Source organism: Scyliorhinus torazame, chromosome 7 (genome assembly GCF_047496885.1).
Source record: "Scyliorhinus torazame isolate Kashiwa2021f chromosome 7, sScyTor2.1, whole genome shotgun sequence".
Taxonomy (NCBI): Eukaryota; Metazoa; Chordata; class Chondrichthyes; order Carcharhiniformes; family Scyliorhinidae; genus Scyliorhinus; species Scyliorhinus torazame.
Window position 1 is genome coordinate 21,740,442 of NC_092713.1, and position 18,368 is coordinate 21,758,809.

The following is an 18,368-nucleotide window of genomic DNA, read 5'->3' on the forward strand; positions in this document are numbered from 1 at the left end:
CTCTCTTCTTTAAGCTGCTTCTTAAAATGTAGTTCTTTGACCATACTAATGACCATGATGTGGAGATGCCGACGTTGGACTGGGGTGAGCACAGTAAGAAGTCTTACAACACCAGGTTAAAGTCCAACAGGTTTGTTTCAAACACTAGCTTTCGGAGCGCTGCTCCTTACTCAGGTGAATGAAGAGGTATGCTCCAGAAACATATATATATAGACAGATTCAAAGATGCAAGACAATGCTTAGAATGTGAGCATTTGCAGGTAATTAAGTCTTTACAGATCCAGAGATAGCGGTAACCCCAGGTTAAAGAGGTGTGAATTGTCTCAAGCCGGGACAGTTGGTAGGATTTCACAAGCCCAGGCCAGATGGTGGGGGATGAATGTATTGCGACATGAATCCCAGGTCCCGGTTGAGGCCGCACTCATGTGTGCGGAACTTGGCTATAAGCTTCTGCTCGGCGATTCTGCGTTGTCGCGGGTCCTGAAGGCCGCCTTGGAGAACGCTTACCCGGAGATCCGAGGCTGAATGCCCTTGACTGCTGAAGTGTTCCCCGACTGGAAGGCAACATTCCTGCCTGGTGATGGTCGTGCGATGTCCGTTCATTCATTGTTGCAGCGTCTGTACCACGCTTCGGGACATCCTTTCCTGCAGCGTATGAGGTACATACTCGTGCGACTCGGCCAACGTTGTCTACCTCATACGCTGCAGGAAAGGATGTCCCGAAGCATGGTACATTGGCGAGACCATGCAGACGCTGCGACAACGAATGAACGGACATCGCGCGACAATCACCAGGCAGGAATGTTCCCTTCCAGTCGGGGAACACTTCAGCAGTCAAGCGCATTCAGCCTCTGATCTCCGGGTAAGCGTTCTCCAAGGCGGCCTTCAGGACGCGCAACAACGCAAAATCGCCGAGCAGAAGCTTATAGCCAAGTTCCGCACACATGAGTGAGGCCTCAACCGGGACCTGGGATTCATGTCGCATTACATTCATCCCCCACCATCTGGCCTGGGCTTGCGAAATCCTACCAACTGTCCTGGCTTGAGACAATTCACACCTCTTTAACCTGTGGTTATGCCGATCTCTGGATCTGTAAAGACTTAATTAACTGCTAATGCTCGCATTCTAAGCATTGTCTGGCATCTTTGAATTTGTCAATATATATGTTTCTGGAACATACCTCTTCATTCACCTGAGGAAGGAGCAGCGCTCCGAAAGCTAGTGACATCGAAACAAACCTGTTGGACTTTAACCTGGTGTTGTAAAACTTCTTACCATACTAATGACTGCACAGTGTTCAGTGCCATTCACAACATCTCCGCTACGTTAAGCAAGACCTGGACAACATTCAGGTTGGGCTGATGTGTGATGGAGCTGCTAAATGCCACTTAAGTGCCAGGCAATGACCATCTCCCAACAAGAGCGAATCTAACCGTCTCCCCTGGACATTCAATGGCATTAATATCGCTAAATCCCCCACTGTCAACATCCTGGGGGTTACCATTGATGAGAAACTGACCCGGACTAGTCATAAATACAGCAGCTGCAAGAGCAGGTCAGAGGCTGGGAATTCTGTGACAAGTATCTCGCTGCCTGAGTCCCCAACGCCTGTCCGCCATCTACAGGACACAAGTCAGTGATGGAATGCTCTTTTCCCCCTTCTGCAGATGAGGGCAGCTTCAACACCACTCAAGAAACTTGACATAATCCAGGGAAAAGCAGCTCTCTTGATTGATGGTCCATCCACCAGATTAAACAGCCACCTCCTTCCGCTAGCGGCGCACAGCGGCAGCCGTGTGTAACATCTTCAGGGTGCACTGCAGCAACTCACTAAGGCTCCTTCGACAGCACCGTCCCAATTTCTTTTTTCCCAGTTAAAGGGCAATTTAGCGTGGCCAATCCACCTACCTTGCACATCTTTGGGTTGTGGGGGCGAAACCCACGCAAACACGAGGAGAATGTGCAAACTCCACACGGTCAGTGACCCAGAGCCGGGATCGAACCTGGGACCTTGGGGCCGTGAGGCAGCAGTACTAACCACTGCACAGCCACCGTGCTGCCCTCGACCGCACCTTCCAAATCCACGACCTCGACCACCTAGAGGGACAAGGGCAGCAGGCCCACGGGAACACCACCACTTTGAAGTTCCCCTCTGAGCTGAATCTCATCCTGACTTCAAACTATATCATTCCTTCACTGTCACTGGGTCAAACACCTGGAGATCCCTTGATCTGAGATTTTTGTGCCTCCACCATATGGACTCCAGCAGTTCAGGAAGGCAGTTCACCATGACCTTCTCACGGGCAGTTAGAAACAGTGAATAAATGCTGGTCTAGCCAGCGATGGTCCCATCCCATGATTGGAACAATATCTCCTTATGTGGTTTGGTGTCGAGTTTTCTTTGATAGCACACCTGTAAAACCCCTGGAAACATTTTAATGCATGAAAGGGGCTACATAAATAAACGTTGTTGGATAAGGTGACTGATGTTAGTGTTGGGGTATGTAGGACTGTCTGATTCCCGCACCTACTGTCCACCTCTGCTACTTGCTGGTCAAGCAGAATGTTCTGAAGCAGAGAAAACGTGTCTGCAATGCTGTCCTAAAACCAAAGCATGAGGAGATATGAAGCTCCTTCTACATTGCTCCATCGAGTGCTTCCAGTTCAGGTGTAGCACAGTTCAGGTATGAAGCTGCCACTGTACTGTCTCAGCCTCCTTCTCTGATGCCCTGACCTAGTGAGAGGTATCTGAGCAATAAACAAGTGGGCATCTGAACTATAAATTTTAGTGATCTGACTGGGGTGCCTCACCCAGCTGGCATCTGAAATTTCTTGTTGAGCATTCTGCAATTACTGCAGGAGAAAGAATTTGCTGCAGGGCATTATTGCACCTTGTCACAACAGGATGGCCTGCCTGTGATGAGCCGTTAATTGTTCTGCTCTTCTGGTTTCTACTCCCAAGGTGTGCACGTCCAGGTTCTGGTTCAACTATCGTCATGTTGCCAATACGCTGTCAATTTATAGAAGCGTCAAGAGACTCGGCATCCCAGACAGGTAAGGAAAGACTGCAGAAAGTCACAAAGTGCCCACCTTGTTCTTCAGTCCGTGGAGCCCTGGAGAGGGAAAGATGTGATGAGGAGAGGGAAAGATGTGATGAGGACAGAAACCTGACGGAGCTGTAAATGCACCGCGCCAGCTGGTGTTGATGTGGTAGCTTTCCTGTTCATTAACGTTGCTTGGGGAGTGCCCGCTTTACTTAAAAGCAGGATCATTCTTTTCTCTTTACACATTGCGTTTCGACACTTCGGGAAGCCCCTGTGGGTTTTGCAGTCGGTGAAGTGTGCAGTGTTTGTGCATGGCAATGGGATAAATGACCTGTCGTCCCTTCTTGTGATGTGGGTTGAGGGATGAATATTAGCCACGGCATCAAGGGGAACGTCTCCTGCTTCCCTTTGAAATAGTGCCACGAGGTTTTTAACATCCAGCTGAAAGAACAGATGGATTCAGGTCAACCATTCATCTGAAAGATGCAGCACTGCACTCAAAGTGTTGACCTAGATTTTGTGCTCAAGCCTCCAAGAAGTGGGCACTTGAAAGGCACTAATTGCACTTAACAGTGGTTCCGAGTAGGTGCTGTGTTTTAAGATGTTCTGCCAGATGCGTTAAGGCACAATATAAGCACAAATGCTTTCTTCATTTTTACCCTAGCTGTTTTAGCCAATTCTTTTCTCCCTCCCCCTCCCTCTATGTGCACCCCTCCCTGAACCATTTGAATCCACTGCGGAGCTACAATCACTCTCCCAAGTGGTCATTCTTCCATGTGTGTGTCCTGATGGAAAGTAAGAAGTCTTACAACACCAGGTTAAAGTCCAACAGGTTTGTTTCAAATCACTAGCTTTTGGATCTACCTCTTCATTCACCTGAGGAAGGAGCTGCACTCCGAAAGTTAGTGATTTTAAACAAACCTGGTGTTGTAAGACTTACTGTGCTCACCCCAGTCCAACGCCGGCATCTCCACATCATGGCTGATTGAAAGTATCAGCGGGCAGTTTGAATAATCTCAAAACCTCCTGATAATCTTTATTGTCACAAGTAAGCTTACATTAACACTGCAATGAAGTTGCTGTGAAAATCCCCAAGTCGTCACATTCCGGCGCCTGTTCGGGTACACGGAGGGAAATTTCAGAATTTCCAATTCACCTAACAGCACGTCTATCGGGACCTGTGGGAGGAAACCGGAGCACACGGAGAAAACCCACGCAGACCCGGAGAACGCGCAGACTCCGCACAGACAGTGAGCCAAGCCGGGAATCGAACCTGGGACCCTGGAGCTGTGAAGCAACAATTCTAACCGCTATGCTGCTGTGCTGGCCAGCGTGACCTCGTTCCCTTCCGCCCTGACGGTAATGATGTTCATGCATGTTCACTCATCAGCAGTGGAGACTGATCAGGAACTGCAGCCATGGCTGATGCTCCCCTCTGACCTGGGGGTCAGTAAAACCCGCAGCCCAGATGTACAGCTTCTGAAAAACGTGTCCAGGCACTGTACAAATGCAAGCTCGGACTAATCGCTGATCGTGAGTGCTGGCATTGTCAAAACGCGAAGCTGAAAGAAAAGGTGTGGCACTGGCCTAGTGCACGTCGGATAGTGTTCAGGGCCCTGAGGGGGATTGGGTGATTGTTCTCGCTGGTCGGAAAATCCAAAACACGAAGGCACAGCCTCAGGATAGGGGGCTGATCGTTTGGGACTGAGATGAGGAGAAATTACTTCACTCAAAGGGTTGAGAATCTTTGGAATTCTCTACCACAGAGGGGTGTGTCTGCTCAGTTGTTGAATATATCTAAGGCTGCGAAAGACCGATTTTTGCAGGCTTGGGGAATCAGGGCATATGGGGGGTGGGCGGGTTGGAAAGTAGAGTTGAGTCTAATATCAGCCATGAATGGCGGAGCAGACTCGATGGGCCAGATGGCTTAATTCCGCTCCTATATCTGATGACCTTATGATTGTATAGAATGGTGGAGCAGGCTCGTCCGGCCGTGTGGTCTATTCCTACTCCTATTTCTTGTGTCCGTGTGACGAATGTGACGCTTTGCCCTTCCCTTCATCCAAGTAGTACCACAGGATCTGTTACACACAAGACTTTGTTTTGATATGTCAGCAGGATTTCAACACCTCTGATGATCAGTACTCTGTAACAGCCTCCCCGAACAGGCGCTGGAATGTGGCGACTAGGGGCTTTTCACAGTAACTTCATTTGAAGCCTACTTGTGACAATAATCGATTTTCATTTTCATTTCATTTCATTTTTGTTTCATTCATTTCATTTTCTGTGAAATGGTGTTTGCTCTCTCTTGCCTCCAATTCAGTGAAGATGCCAAGTAACTCGCCCTTCCCCTGCCTCAGCCGCCGTGACAATCCTGTTTTCACAGATAACTTCATTGCAGTGTTAATGCAAGCCTACTTGTAACACTAATAAAGATTATTATTAACCATCACTTTTTACATGTGAATCTCTGAGTTAGTTCAAGGTGATAGCTGAGGAGTATTGTCGAGACATACTTGGCAGGTGTGGATTTTCCTGTTGCGTGTTGTGACTGTGGAATGCATGTTGAACTCCCCGGCTAACGAAAGTCGCTTTTCATTCCAGCCACATCGTGCTGATGCTCGCCGACGACATGGCGTGTAACCCACGAAACCCCAAACCCGCCACCATCTTCAGTCACAAGAACATGGAGCTGAACGTCTATGGGGACAACGTTGAAGTTGACTACCGGGGCTACGAGGTCAGAGAGCTCACTGTGTGGTGCTGCTTTTTTTTTGTTGGAGTGAAGTTAATTCTTTTAGTAACCTAGACTCGTTTAGTAACCTAAAGAAAAACATGTATTTATGGAACTGGCTGCCCAGTAGGGTGGACACTAACCTTTCACCTTTGCCAGCTGAATTGGAATCCAGTCACAGCTGTGTGTGAGTCATTATATGAAATGGGTTTGGGCATTTGGCTAAATTCCTTCAATCGTGGGCCACAGCTCTTTCTGGCTCTGACGGGGATCGTCTCTTCGTAAATGTTGGAGCCTGGTAATGTTAATCAGGATCAGAGGCAATGGTCCTTTGGAGCTGCGCAGGTGCATGGTCTGATGGGCGGCACAGTGGTTAGCACTGCTGCCTCAAGCGCCAGAGCCCAGACAGGCAACCTCGTGTCTGCGTGGGTTTCCTCCGGGTGCTCCGGTTTTCTCTCTCAGTCCAAAGATGTGCAGGTTAGGTGGGGTTGCAGGGTTACGGGGATAGGGTGGGGGAAGTGGGCCTGGGTAAGGTGCTCTTTCAAAGGGTCGGTGCAGACCCGTGGGCCGAATGGCCTCATTCTGCACTGTAGGGATTCTGTGATATCTGAAATGTGCCAACCAGGGAACAGTCAGGCCACACATTAGAACCATTCCCTTCAAGACGTGTGCATACCCGGCTGTGCAGTGGAACAAGCTGGCCATGCTCAACAGGCCAGGATTAGAGGGAACATTGGTTCGCGTGCTCGTCTTGACTGGTTTTGATGGCCCATTGTGGCCGGGAAGGAGTTATCCAGATCTCACCTCCTGCAGTTGCCATGTGGGAAAATGCAGCTGCACTCTGATCTTCAAACCGCAATGAGACGAATCGCAGGCGTACCTGCTTGTGGCAGTGTTGGTTGAGGGGGGGGAACGTTGGCCTGGGCACTCGAGGGGAGGAATTTGGCTTCAGTTGTTTCTGTTTTCTTCTCAGGTTACCGTTGAGAGCTTCTTACGGGTGTTAACAGGTCGACTGCCTCAAAGCACTCCCCGATCCAAACGCCTGCTTTCAGATGACAGGAGTAACATCCTCATCTACATGACGGGTAGGTATGACGGGGGGACGGGGCCGGGGGGGGGGGGGGGGGGGGGGGGGTAGGTATGACGGGGGGACGGGGCCGGGGGGGGGGGGGGGGGGGGGGAGAAGGAGAAGAAGAAGGAAGGAGGTCCCATCATATTAGACTAGCAAGAAGGAAAACCCAGTATTTAGAAAATGGATTTCACAACCCCAGAATGTCCCAAAGTGCTCTTCAGCCTATGATGTACTTTTCAAGCTTCTTCAGTGTTGTGATGTAGCAAACATGACAACTAATGTGGGCACAGCAAGATCCCAAAACCAACAACCTGAGAATGATTGGGAAACCTCCCTTTGCGATGCTGATTTGGGATTAACTATTGGCAAGAACACCGGGGACAACCCTCCTGCCCGTCTTTAACATGGTACAGAAGGATCTTTTATCGCCATCTTTGAGGGAGGATGGGGCCGCAGTATAACACCGTCCTTGAATGCCGGCATTTTTGACAATGCAGCACTGCTCCATTTCTGCGTTAGTGTTATCGGCCCAGGGTTTTGTGCCCACGTCCCTGGACTGGTGTACACGCAACCTTCTAACTCGCGCGAGGCTACTATCAACTGAACCACAGCTGTCACTCTCCAGAGGCTATTAGTTTGGTCCGTGGGCCGCACGGTGGCGCAGTGGGTTAGCACTGCTGCCTCATGGTGCCGAGGTCCCAGGTTCGATCCCGGCTCTGGGTCACTGTCCGTGTGGAGTTTGCACATTCTCCCCGTGTCTGCGTGGGTTTCGCCCCCACAACCCAAAAGATGTGCAGGGTAGGTGAATTGGCCACACTAAAATTGCCCCTTAATTGGAAAAAATGAATTGGGCACTCTAAATTAAAAAAAAAAAATTTAGTTTGGTCCGTGAATAGAACGTCACAGTATACCTTTCAGGTCTGTTCTCGCAAGCTGTGGGGTATCTGCCTTTTTCACGAGGGTTTCCGATCTCCGAATTTGAAGAGCTTGCCTTTGAATTCTTTCCAACAGTTGCTCCCACTTGGATGTCTTAATCAAGGGACCATCTCCCAGGGTTTTAGTTCGGCCATCCGAAATTCCTGCCCCCTGGATCGCCCAAGTATTCTCAAGCTTCACCTTCCAAGCATGCTTTCAGATCTTCAGCCATGCCAGACAGGAGACCACTGTTCCAAAAGGGGTACCTTTATCCTTAATGCTCGCAGCACAGAGTCACCAACCTATGGCTGCCCCCCTCATCAGGACTTCTCCCAAACCCCCTTTACTTAAAGTCTTCTCCCCATAACTATTCTTTAGCTTGGAGCCTTTTTCTCTGCTCCTCCCATTGATCTCTGATCCCTATCTTTGTCTGAGCCTGAGACCATTTGCTTGGACCCTTTGCTGTTCCACTCCCTGATTTGCGATGATCTTGATTTGGGACCTTCTCCCTGTCCCCTTCTCTGTGTCCTGCTTCCTGGGACACCTTCTCTTGAATGGTGCGCAAGGCCAGTTCCATAAGACCATAAGACATTGAAGCAGAATTAGGCCACTCGGCCCATCGAGTCTGCTCCACCATTCAGTCATGGCTGATATTTTTCTCATCCCCATTCTCCTGCCTTCTCTCCATAACCCCTGATCTCCTTATTGGTCAAGAACCTAACTATCTCTGTCTTAAAGACACTCAGTGATTTGGTCTCCACAACCTTCTGCGGCAAAGAGTTCCACAGATTCACCACCCTCTGGCTGAAGAATTCCTCCTCATCTCAGTTTTAAAGGATGGTCCCTTTAGTCTGAGAGCTGTCCTCTGGTTCTAGTTTTTCCTACAAGTGGAAACATGCTCTCCACGTTCACTCTACCCAGGCCTCGCAGTATCCTGAAAGTTTCAATACGATCCCCCCTCATCCTTCTGAGTTCCAACGGGTACAGACCCAGAGTCCTCAACCGCTCCTCATAAGACAAGCTCTTCATTCCAGGGATCATTCTGAATCCCAACCTGAAGACGCAAAAGAGTCCCGAGGCCTGCTGGGAGCTGTAGTTCCCGAACCGCGGCTTCGATTCAAGCCCAAGTTAAAAATCTTAAATTGATAGCTCAACGGTGATCGCGAAGCTGTTATCAATTGTCATAATTCGCTAATGTTCTCTGGTGTCCTTCAGAGAAGGAAATCTGCCATCCTTACCCAGTCTGGCCTACAGACCCGCCGCAGTGTGGCTGAGTCGTAACTGTTCACGAGGGATGGGCAGCAAATGTTGACCTTCCCGGCGACACCCATATCCCATGAACAAATGAAAAGAAACTGCCTCCCCATTATGCTTCTAGTGTCGCCACGAACGGGGTTTTAGTTTAATGTCTCATTTGGAGGCACCTCTGATGTCTGCCGCACTTAAGTGTCAACTAGGATTGAACACTCCAGTCCGAATGTGGAGCTTATTCCCACAGTCTTCTGAACTGAACACAAGAGTGCTGCCCACTGCCATGACCATCAAATCATCATTACTTTGTGTGTGATTATCTCTCTTTATATTGAAGGACACGGCGGCAATGGTTTCCTAAAATTCCAGGATTCGGAAGAAATTACCAATGTCGAGCTTGCTGATGCATTTGAACAGATGTGGCAAAAGAGAAGGTAAAAAGATTGAACACACTGGGGGCTCCATACAGCATTCTAAACTGCATAATATATATCAGGAGTGATTCCACAATCAGATGCTCCCAGGGACCAAGATACTTGCAGGTAGATCCACCTCTGCCAGTGCAGGCACACAGCCCGTGCTTCTGAGGGATAGAAAGGCACTGGCTGTCCATGTCTAGTTTTCTCGGGAGTGGGTGCTGGCCTCTGCTCTGCGCACTCCTCCTGTTGTGGGGGGGGGCGGGGTGGGTCCTGTCAAACGGCAGACATAATCTACTGTTCAAAAGAGGAAGATTTCATCCCCCCTGTTGCCCAAATGTGGACTATGTTCAAACCCGAAGGAAAATAGTCGTTCACTGCAGTCATTGTATTTTTGTCACTGAATTAAGGTCCCGCCTAATTTTCACATGTCAGCTAAGACCGAAGTGGAATCTTCATGCTGGACCAAAATTGTACAGCGCAAAGCTCCTCTCTGCCTATTGACATAAACGGGTGGAAAAAGACGGCGGAGGCTCCACCGTGAGCACTTTCCTTTTGAGTTTCTAATTTTAAAAAAAGTTTCGGAATTCCACGTTGGCAATCTCAGCTCGCAGGAAAAAAAACGTTTGTGGGAAATCTGTGGTGTTGATTTCACCCGAGGCACTACGCGAGTTTTTGCGAATTTTCGGATACCGTTGTTTCACTCTGCACGTCGATCAGAAGCAAAAAAGAAACGAGGGCAGGGAAATAAACCCGGGTTTCAATGAAAACACTTCCTCGTCCATCCAGTTTTAATTCCAAAATCCAGTCCAGAAATGGGCGGACGGCTGACTGGCGTTCGAGGCGGAATTAAGGAAAAGTACAATTTTGGTCCAGCGTGAAGATTCCACTTCGGTCTTAGCTGACATTTGAAAATTTGGCGGGACCTTAATTTAGTGACAAAAATCACCCCGGCGCGGGCCGAGCCCCACAATTCGCCACTCCATTACACCGGATTCCCCCGCCCCGCCGGGTGGGGGAGAATCCCGGCCATGTTGTCACTTGATCAGAAGGTTGTGGGTTCAAGTGTCGCTCCAGAAACCTGAGCACAAAATCTTTCAATGCAGTCCTGGAAGAAAGTCTTGCCTTTCGTGATCTCCTGGCGTCCCAGGACCCATTACAGCAATCTTTTGAAATGTATTCAAGTTGTAACGCAGGAAATGCAGCGGCCTGTGTCCACAAAGCAACATCCCACAAACAGCAAATTGATAATGACCATATAATCTATTTCAGTGAAGTTCCTTGAGAGAATATCTTTTGACCAGGATTCTAGAGAAAGTTCCCTCTTTGCAATGGGGATCTTTGACACCCATCTGAGATAGCATGGCGAGCACCCTCGGCATTGCTGCTGCGCGCGCCCTGGGCATTGCTGCTGCGCGCGCCCTGGGCATTGCTGCTGCGCGCGCCCTGGGCATTGCTGCTGCGCGCGCCCTGGGCATTGCTGCTGCGCGCGCCCTGGGCATTGCTGCTGCGCGCGCCCTGGGCATTGCTGCTGCGCGCGCCCTGGGCATTGCTGCTGCGCGCGCCCTGGGCATTGCTGCTGCGCGCGCCCTGGGCATTGCTGCTGCGCGCGCCCTGGGCATTGCTGCTGCGCGCGCCCTGGGCATTGCTGCTGCGCGCGCCCTGGGCATTGCTGCTGCGCGCGCCCTGGGCATTGCTGCTGCGCGCGCCCTGGGCATTGCTGCTGCGCGCGCCCTGGGCATTGCTGCTGCGCGCGCCCTGGGCATTGCTGCTGCGCGCGCCCTGGGCATTGCTGCTGCGCGCGCCCTGGGCATTGCTGCTGCGCGCGCCCTGGGCATTGCTGCTGCGCGCGCCCTGGGCATTGCTGCTGCGCGCGCCCTGGGCATTGCTGCTGCGCGCGCCCTGGGCATTGCTGCTGCGCGCGCCCTGGGCACTGCTGCTGCGAGGGACCTCGGCACTGCTGCTGCGCGCGCCCTGGGCATTGCTGCTGCGAGGGACCTGGGCATTGCTGCTGCGAGGGACCTCGGCACTGCTGCTGCGCGCGCCCTGGGCATTGCTGCTGCGCGCGCCCTGGGCACTGCTGCTGCGAGGGACCTGGGCACTGCTGCTGCGAGGGACCTGGGCACTGCTGCTGCGAGGGACCTCGGCACTGCTGCTGCGCGCGCCCTGGGCATTGCTGCTGCGCGCGCCCTGGGCATTGCTGCTGCGCGCGCCCTGGGCATTGCTGCTGCGCGCGCCCTGGGCATTGCTGCTGCGCGCGCGCCCTGGGCATTGCTGCTGCGCGCGCGCCCTGGGCATTGCTGCTGCGCGCACCCTGGGCATTGCTGCTGCGCGCGCCCTAGGCATTGCTGCTGCGCGCGCCCTGGGCATTGCTGCTGCGCGCGCCCTGGGCATTGCTGCTGCGCGCGCCCTGGGCATTGCTGCTGCGCGCGCCCTGGGCACTGCTGCTGCGCGCGCCCTGGGCATTGCTGCTGCGAGGGACCTGGGCACTGCTGCTGCGAGGGACTTGGGCACTGCTGCTGCGAGGGACCTGGGCACTGCTGCTGCGAGGGACCTGGGCACTGCTGCTGCGAGGGACCTGGGCACTGCTGCTGCGAGGGACCTGGGCATTGCTACTGCGCGCGCCCTGGGGATTACTGCTGCCAGCGCCCCCGAAAGTACTTCATGTTTGTAAACACTTTGGGACGTTGAGGTTGTGAATGCCGCTATATAAATACAACTGCTTTCATAACTGGAGAGCTACCAACTGTTCTCTCTCCTGCTACAGTGGTTTAGGAAAGGAGGAGCCTGTGAGGCCAGCATGATTTACAGGATGCAAAGAGGCAGGAGCTTTGCTCTGAGACTGATGAGTGTTTGCTTTCTGTAGGTACCACGAACTGCTTTTCATCATTGACACTTGCCAGGGGGCCTCCATGTATGAAAAATTTTATTCTCCTAACATCCTGGCTCTGGCCAGCAGCCAGGTTGGGGAGGACTCTCTGTCAGTAAGTTTCCAGCTCTGTTGAATATCTGATTGATGATAATCTGTGTAGAAGCGGGAAATGGAGAAAATATGGAGCTGAGGGGAGGAAAGATAAATATTTCTGGTTCTTGGCCTCGTGGAATCTTCCAGCACTAAAAGAGACCATTCGGCCCATTGTGTCTGTGGTGCCTTCATCCTGCCCACCCCAGACTGTGTCCACGGCCCTGTAAATTCACCAACTCCACGCACATGTCCACCTCCTTTCAAAAATTGTTTATGGGATCAGCTTCCAACAGGATTTTCAATCTCTCTCTGACTTCTGGTTACTAACCCTTTCACCAGAAGGACGTTTTTTTTTTCTTGACCCGCTCTATCCTTTCAAAAACATCTGTTAGATCGTCACCTGTCTTTTGCCCCAGGGAGATCAGTCCTAAACTTTCCAACCCTTCTCGAAGCTGATCTTCTCACCAGTGAGCTGCTGGTAAAATTCCTCAGTACTCTTTCTAGCACCTTTACTCCTTTAAGCACGAAGTAAGGCTTCGTGCTGTGCTCACCCCAGTCCAACGCCGGCATCTCCACATCATCCTTTCCTGAAGATTGGCGGGGGGGGGTGCAGATTTTTCCAAAGTGCTCCAGCTGAGGCCTGTAGCGATTTAGAAAATTCTAATAGGATCTCCTTTGCTTTTATATTATTTTGAAAGAAAATTCCAATTGGGGGGGGGGGGGGGGGGGGGGGCAATTTAGCGCGGCCAATCCACCGACCCTGCACATCTTTGGGTTGTGAGGGTGAGACCCTCGCAGACACGGGGAGAATGGGCAAACTCCGTGGCTGGGATCGAACCCCGGGTCCTCGGCGTCGTGAGGCAGCAGTGCTAAGCACTGCGCCCCGTGCCGCCCCTTTCTTTTGCGTTATGCTCCTCCTTCTATAAACCCAAGTAACATTTTAAATATGGCCATATCCACTTGCCCTGCCACCTTCAAGGATTTGTAGTGGTGGACAGCAGGATCTCTCTGCTCATCTACACTTTTCAAAACCGTGCCATTTGTGGTAAACTGCGGTTCCATATTAATCACCCCGAAAGCACATCGCTTCACACTTCTCTGAATCGAACTCCATTTGAAATGCCCCTACCGTTTCACCATCCTCAGGCCTGCAACTACCCCCATCGCTGTCTGCTGTGTTGCCGACTTTCACATAATCCGAAACCCCTATAAGGTTGGCCCCCTGCACCCAATCCTCGTGCATTCATAAAAGTGCGAAAGGAGTCATTGACTCAAACTGGTGGGTGCGTTGTCAGCTGTGTGGGTTCAGGGGGTCGCACACTCTCGCCCCAGGGCTGTGCATTCAAGTTCCACTCTAGAGCGCACATACCAGGCTGCAGCACTGTCCTGCCAGAGGAGGCCTTGCGAAAGGAGACATTGAACCAAAGTTCTGTTGGCCCTGTTGATGGATGTAAAAGATTCCATGACATATGATATAGAACATAGGACATACAGTGCAGAAGGGGGCCATTTGGCCCATCGAGTCTGCACCGACCCACTTAAGCCCTCACTTCCACCCTATCCCCTTAACCCAATAACCCCTCCTAACCATTTTGGTCACTAAGGGCAATTTATCATGGCCAATCCACCTAACCTGCACATCTTCAGACTGTAGGAGGAAACCGGAGCACCAGGAGGAAACCCACGCAGACACGGGGAGAAAGTGCAAACTTCAGGCTTTTCCCCAGGGTAGAGGGGTCAATTACTAGGGGGCATAGGTTTAAGGTGAGAGGGGCAAGGTTTAGAGTAGATGTACGAGGCAAGTTTTTTACGCAGAGGGTAGTGGGTACCTGGAACTCGCTACCGGAGGAGGTAGTGGAAGCAGGGACGATAGGGACATTTAAGGGGCATCTTGACAAATATATGAATAGGATGGGAATAGAAGGATACGGACCCAGGAAGTGTAGAAGATTGTAGTTTAGTCGGGCAGTATGGTCGGCGCGGGCTTGGAGGGCCGAAGGGCCTGTTCCTGTGCTGTACATTTCTTTGTTCTTTGTTCCACACAGACAGTGACCCAGCGGGGAATCGAACCTGGGACCCTGGCACTGTGAAGCCACAGTGCTATCCACTTGTGCTGCCCTTAACCCTAACCCTAACCCTAATTATACGAATTCTGACCGAATTTGGGCAAGAGCAGTGGAGGCATCCCCAGTGTCCTGACCAACATTTATCCCTCAACCAACATTGCTAAAAACACCATTATCAGATGGTCTGGCGATGTCGTTATGTCAGTGCACTTTGTGGGTGGTCAGCTGTGTGCAAACGTGGCTGCCATGGTTCCAAAATTAGATCAGTGTCTTCACTTCAAAGTATTTCTTTGGCTGCATTGCACTTTAAAATGTCTTTTGGTTGCCCATAGGCGCCCTCTCCCCAGGGTCGATGGTGTCGTCGTGGTAATGTCACTGGACCAGTAATCCCAGAGGCCCAACCTAATGCTCTGGGAACAAGGGTTCAAATCCCACCGCGGCAGCTGGTGAAAACTCGTGTTAGTAATGGTGACCATGACAACCATCATCAGCTGTTGTACAAACCCATCTGGTTCACTAATGTCCTTTCGGGAAGGAAATCTGTCGCCCTTACCTGGTCTGGCCTACACGTGACTCCAGATCCACAGCAATGTGGTTGACTTTTAACTGCCCCCTCCAATGGCCGAGCGAGCCACTCGGTTCAAGATCAGTTAGGGATGGGCAACAAATGCTGGCCTTGCCAGCACCGCCCACATCCCATGAAATAATGACTAAAATAAATGTTCTCAATGTTTGGAGAGACTGGTTAGTTCCCCAGAACTGAATGATACATTAGTCAGTGAGACAAATTATTCTTTGTTGAAGAGTGACAGGGCCTCTAAATAGTCTAGCCATCTCACCGACTTTCGTATTGACAGAAATCTCATTTTTACCAATGACTACTTAACATTTTGCTTGCCTTTCTATTAGCACCAGCCAGATCTCGCCATTGGGGTCCATCTGATGGACAGATACACTTATTATCTCCTGGAGTTTTTAGAAGATATTCACCCAGCCAGCCAGATTAACATGAACGACTTGGTAAGTAGCCTCCATTAGGCAGATTCTAATGGATTATTCCCGTGAAGGAGTTAGCCGTGGCTGAGTTGTTTACACTCTAGTCTCTGAGTCGGAAGATCGTGGGGGGTGGGTGGGAGGGGGGGGAGGGGAGCGGATGGGCCCAGTTCTACTTCCACTCCCACTCCAGAATCTGCACCACTTTTAACCAGGCTGAAGCCTGTGCCACTGTTGGCGTGCCGCCTTTCAAATGCAAAGTTAAACCGAGGCCCCATCTGTACAGGTTTGCTATGTATGAATTGCAATGTATAACTTGACTGTCGAGCTTTCTCCATTAAAGAGTGATTACATTTCAGAAGTAGTTCATTGGCTGAAAAGTGAAATGAGGTGCTGTATATTTTAATACAAACCTTTCTTCCATTTCACAACCATGTAGTCCGGTTCGATTGTGTTACAAAGAGGATAGGAAAGCTGGGACTGGGATTTTCCAATTACTGTGAAGGCTGGGATGAGGACGGAATTGCTAACTGGTCCAAAAAGACTATGGACTCCAGCCTTGTTGGTCCAGGTTCTGACTTGAAGAAGGGGAAAGTAGCAAAGAGCCGCAGCTACCCACGAATGGGTGCTGTTTGTTTCTGTTGTGTTCAGGGGAGGCGAGAAGCAGATGTTGGGTGAGGGCCAATTTTGCTGAGGAATGTTACTGACTAGACGGGAGATCTTGTGGCACAGAGGACAGCGCTCCTATCTCTTGAGTCAGAAGCTGTGGGTTTGAATCCCGCCCCAGGACTTGATGTCCAAGGAAGGTGTGTTCATAACACAGCCAAATTAAGGAAGATCAATAAATGCTGGCCTAGTCAGCGACGCCCACGTCCCATCAATGAATTTTAAAACGTACTTGATCGTCAAGCAGCAAATCCAAGCTACACTAATGGCAAGTGGTACGAGAGGAAGAGTTTTCTGATCAGCCATGTGGTGGAAAGATGTTGGAGCCTCGACCATCACCCGCCATAGCTCCCAGCTAGTACATGCTTATTGTCGCAGTAATGTGGACTCGCCACAGATTGGATCGCCATTTCAAAGATCCAGTATGGCCACAGTGGACAGAGTTATTAAACTCCTTGGTGAAGGAAGAGGCCGGAAATCAACCTTTACTCAGTTTTAGGTTTATTCACACAGTGTAACATTACAAACATCCCAGCTCTGCAACCCAACCCCAGCGACAGTAAGTGCCTCTCTATATGTGCTCAAGTAATCAACCAACAAATGCTCTCCACATGATATACTTAACATTCATTTATAGAATTCACAGGAGTGCATGGGCTGCACGGTGGCGCAGTGGTTAGCACTGCTGCCTCACGGCGCCGAGGACCTGGGTTCGATTCCGGCCCAGGGTCACCTGTTCTACGTTTTAGTTACCGTTGTATGAAGAGTCAAAAGTCCTGTTCCTTTTCACCAAATACCATTTATTTCACTTCCACAGCCTCTGCACAAAACTCTAACAACACACCACCTGACACAAGGGCCACCTGAAGCCCCTTTACATATCAGTGTCAACCATTGGATACTTAAACTAAATGAGACAACTAATTGCAATGTCTCTTAATGCATTACTTAACTCTTAACCCATTACTTAAGTCTCCCCTTCCTTGGAGAAAAAAATAATAAGGTGAAAACAAAATTTAAAGAAACTGAAAAACACACAACGCAATTTCCCCCCTTCTTTCTTTTCAAAATTTTTTTTGGAAGAAAATAAAATCACAGAAATAGGCGCCCTTCATTAACAATATCCAAAAGTTAAATTTCTGTCAATATCTGAGATATATAAAAGGCCATATCCACCGCCTCTACAAAGCTTAACGTCTCAGCAGCCAAAGTGCTTTCGACCACTTTCCTTATTTTCTTTGTTTCCCACACAAGAGGACAACATTTACCATTGTTCCCCAAGAGGAAAATTATAAAACCTCCTGTGCTTGATTTGCATAGGACGCATCACTATAAACTATGATTTTCAAGTGCCGAAGGTCACCTAAAACCGGGAACCTCAAAACAGATTCCTGCATTTTTAATTTGGCCAAACGCTTTATTTGCTCTTATTATGTCTTCCACTTAGGGATCATTCATTTTTATTCTCCACTCTAAGACATCAAAACTCACATCCGGTCTAGTCTGTCTACCTAACCAATTCAGTTGCCCAATTAAACTTTGCAGTTGCTCTTTTTCCATCTTTGAATCCTTGCATCTTTTTGTGAAAACCCGGCCACGACTAATTGCTATTGGGCTGATGCTTTCCAAATAAGATTGCTGACGTAAAGTTGCCCCCAACTTAGTCTGTCCGATTTCCAGTCCAATATATTTAAATGCACCGGAAGCCTGACTTCCGACCCTGAATTCTTTCCTCAAACCAGAGATTACAAAAGCTTCAAAATCACTAGACCCACCCCACAAAAATTATTTGACATGAATCATAAAGATGTCAGAAAGGTTCCCTTTATAGTGCCAGTAAAACATTACCGGATCTACTTTCAACTGGTAACAGCCTAACTTTAACAAAACTGACCTTACCGTAAAATACCAGACTCCAGATGCAACATTTAAACCACATACACATTTGTTCAACTTCCAGAATACCCCTTCTGTGTTCGCTGCTTCTTTAGGAGGACGGAGAAAAATGTCTCTCTGGAGCTGATGCCCCTGCAAGAAGGCAGCTTTCATATCTATAGATTTGCATTCCCATGCTTTTGTGGCTAAAAGAAGATCTTTAAAATTAACCTTTCCTGCTGTAGGTGAATCTACCCTTAAATCCTGATCTTCTAAGCTTTCTTCAAATCTGCTTGCCACAAGCCTGGCCTTTGCCTTATAAGTTCCACCCGGAAGAACCTTTTCCATGCAAATACACCTGTGAGACAGA

The 18,368-nt window shown here is 49.9% G+C and overlaps 1 protein-coding gene across 2 annotated transcripts in view; it reads left to right on the forward strand.

Annotated features, from left to right (window-relative positions):
• The window catches only part of pigk (phosphatidylinositol glycan anchor biosynthesis, class K), a 229,411-nt gene that overhangs the window by 24,264 nt on the left and 186,779 nt on the right, over positions 1-18,368 (forward strand). For both annotated transcript variants that reach the window (XM_072510417.1, XM_072510416.1), the window contains exons 3-8: positions 2,964-3,055; positions 5,650-5,785; positions 6,753-6,864; positions 9,355-9,451; positions 12,300-12,417; positions 15,374-15,484. In XM_072510417.1, the coding sequence (XP_072366518.1) occupies positions 2,964-3,055; positions 5,650-5,785; positions 6,753-6,864; positions 9,355-9,451; positions 12,300-12,417; positions 15,374-15,484 (666 nt within the window). The remainder of the gene's footprint in view (positions 1-2,963; positions 3,056-5,649; positions 5,786-6,752; positions 6,865-9,354; positions 9,452-12,299; positions 12,418-15,373; positions 15,485-18,368) is intronic.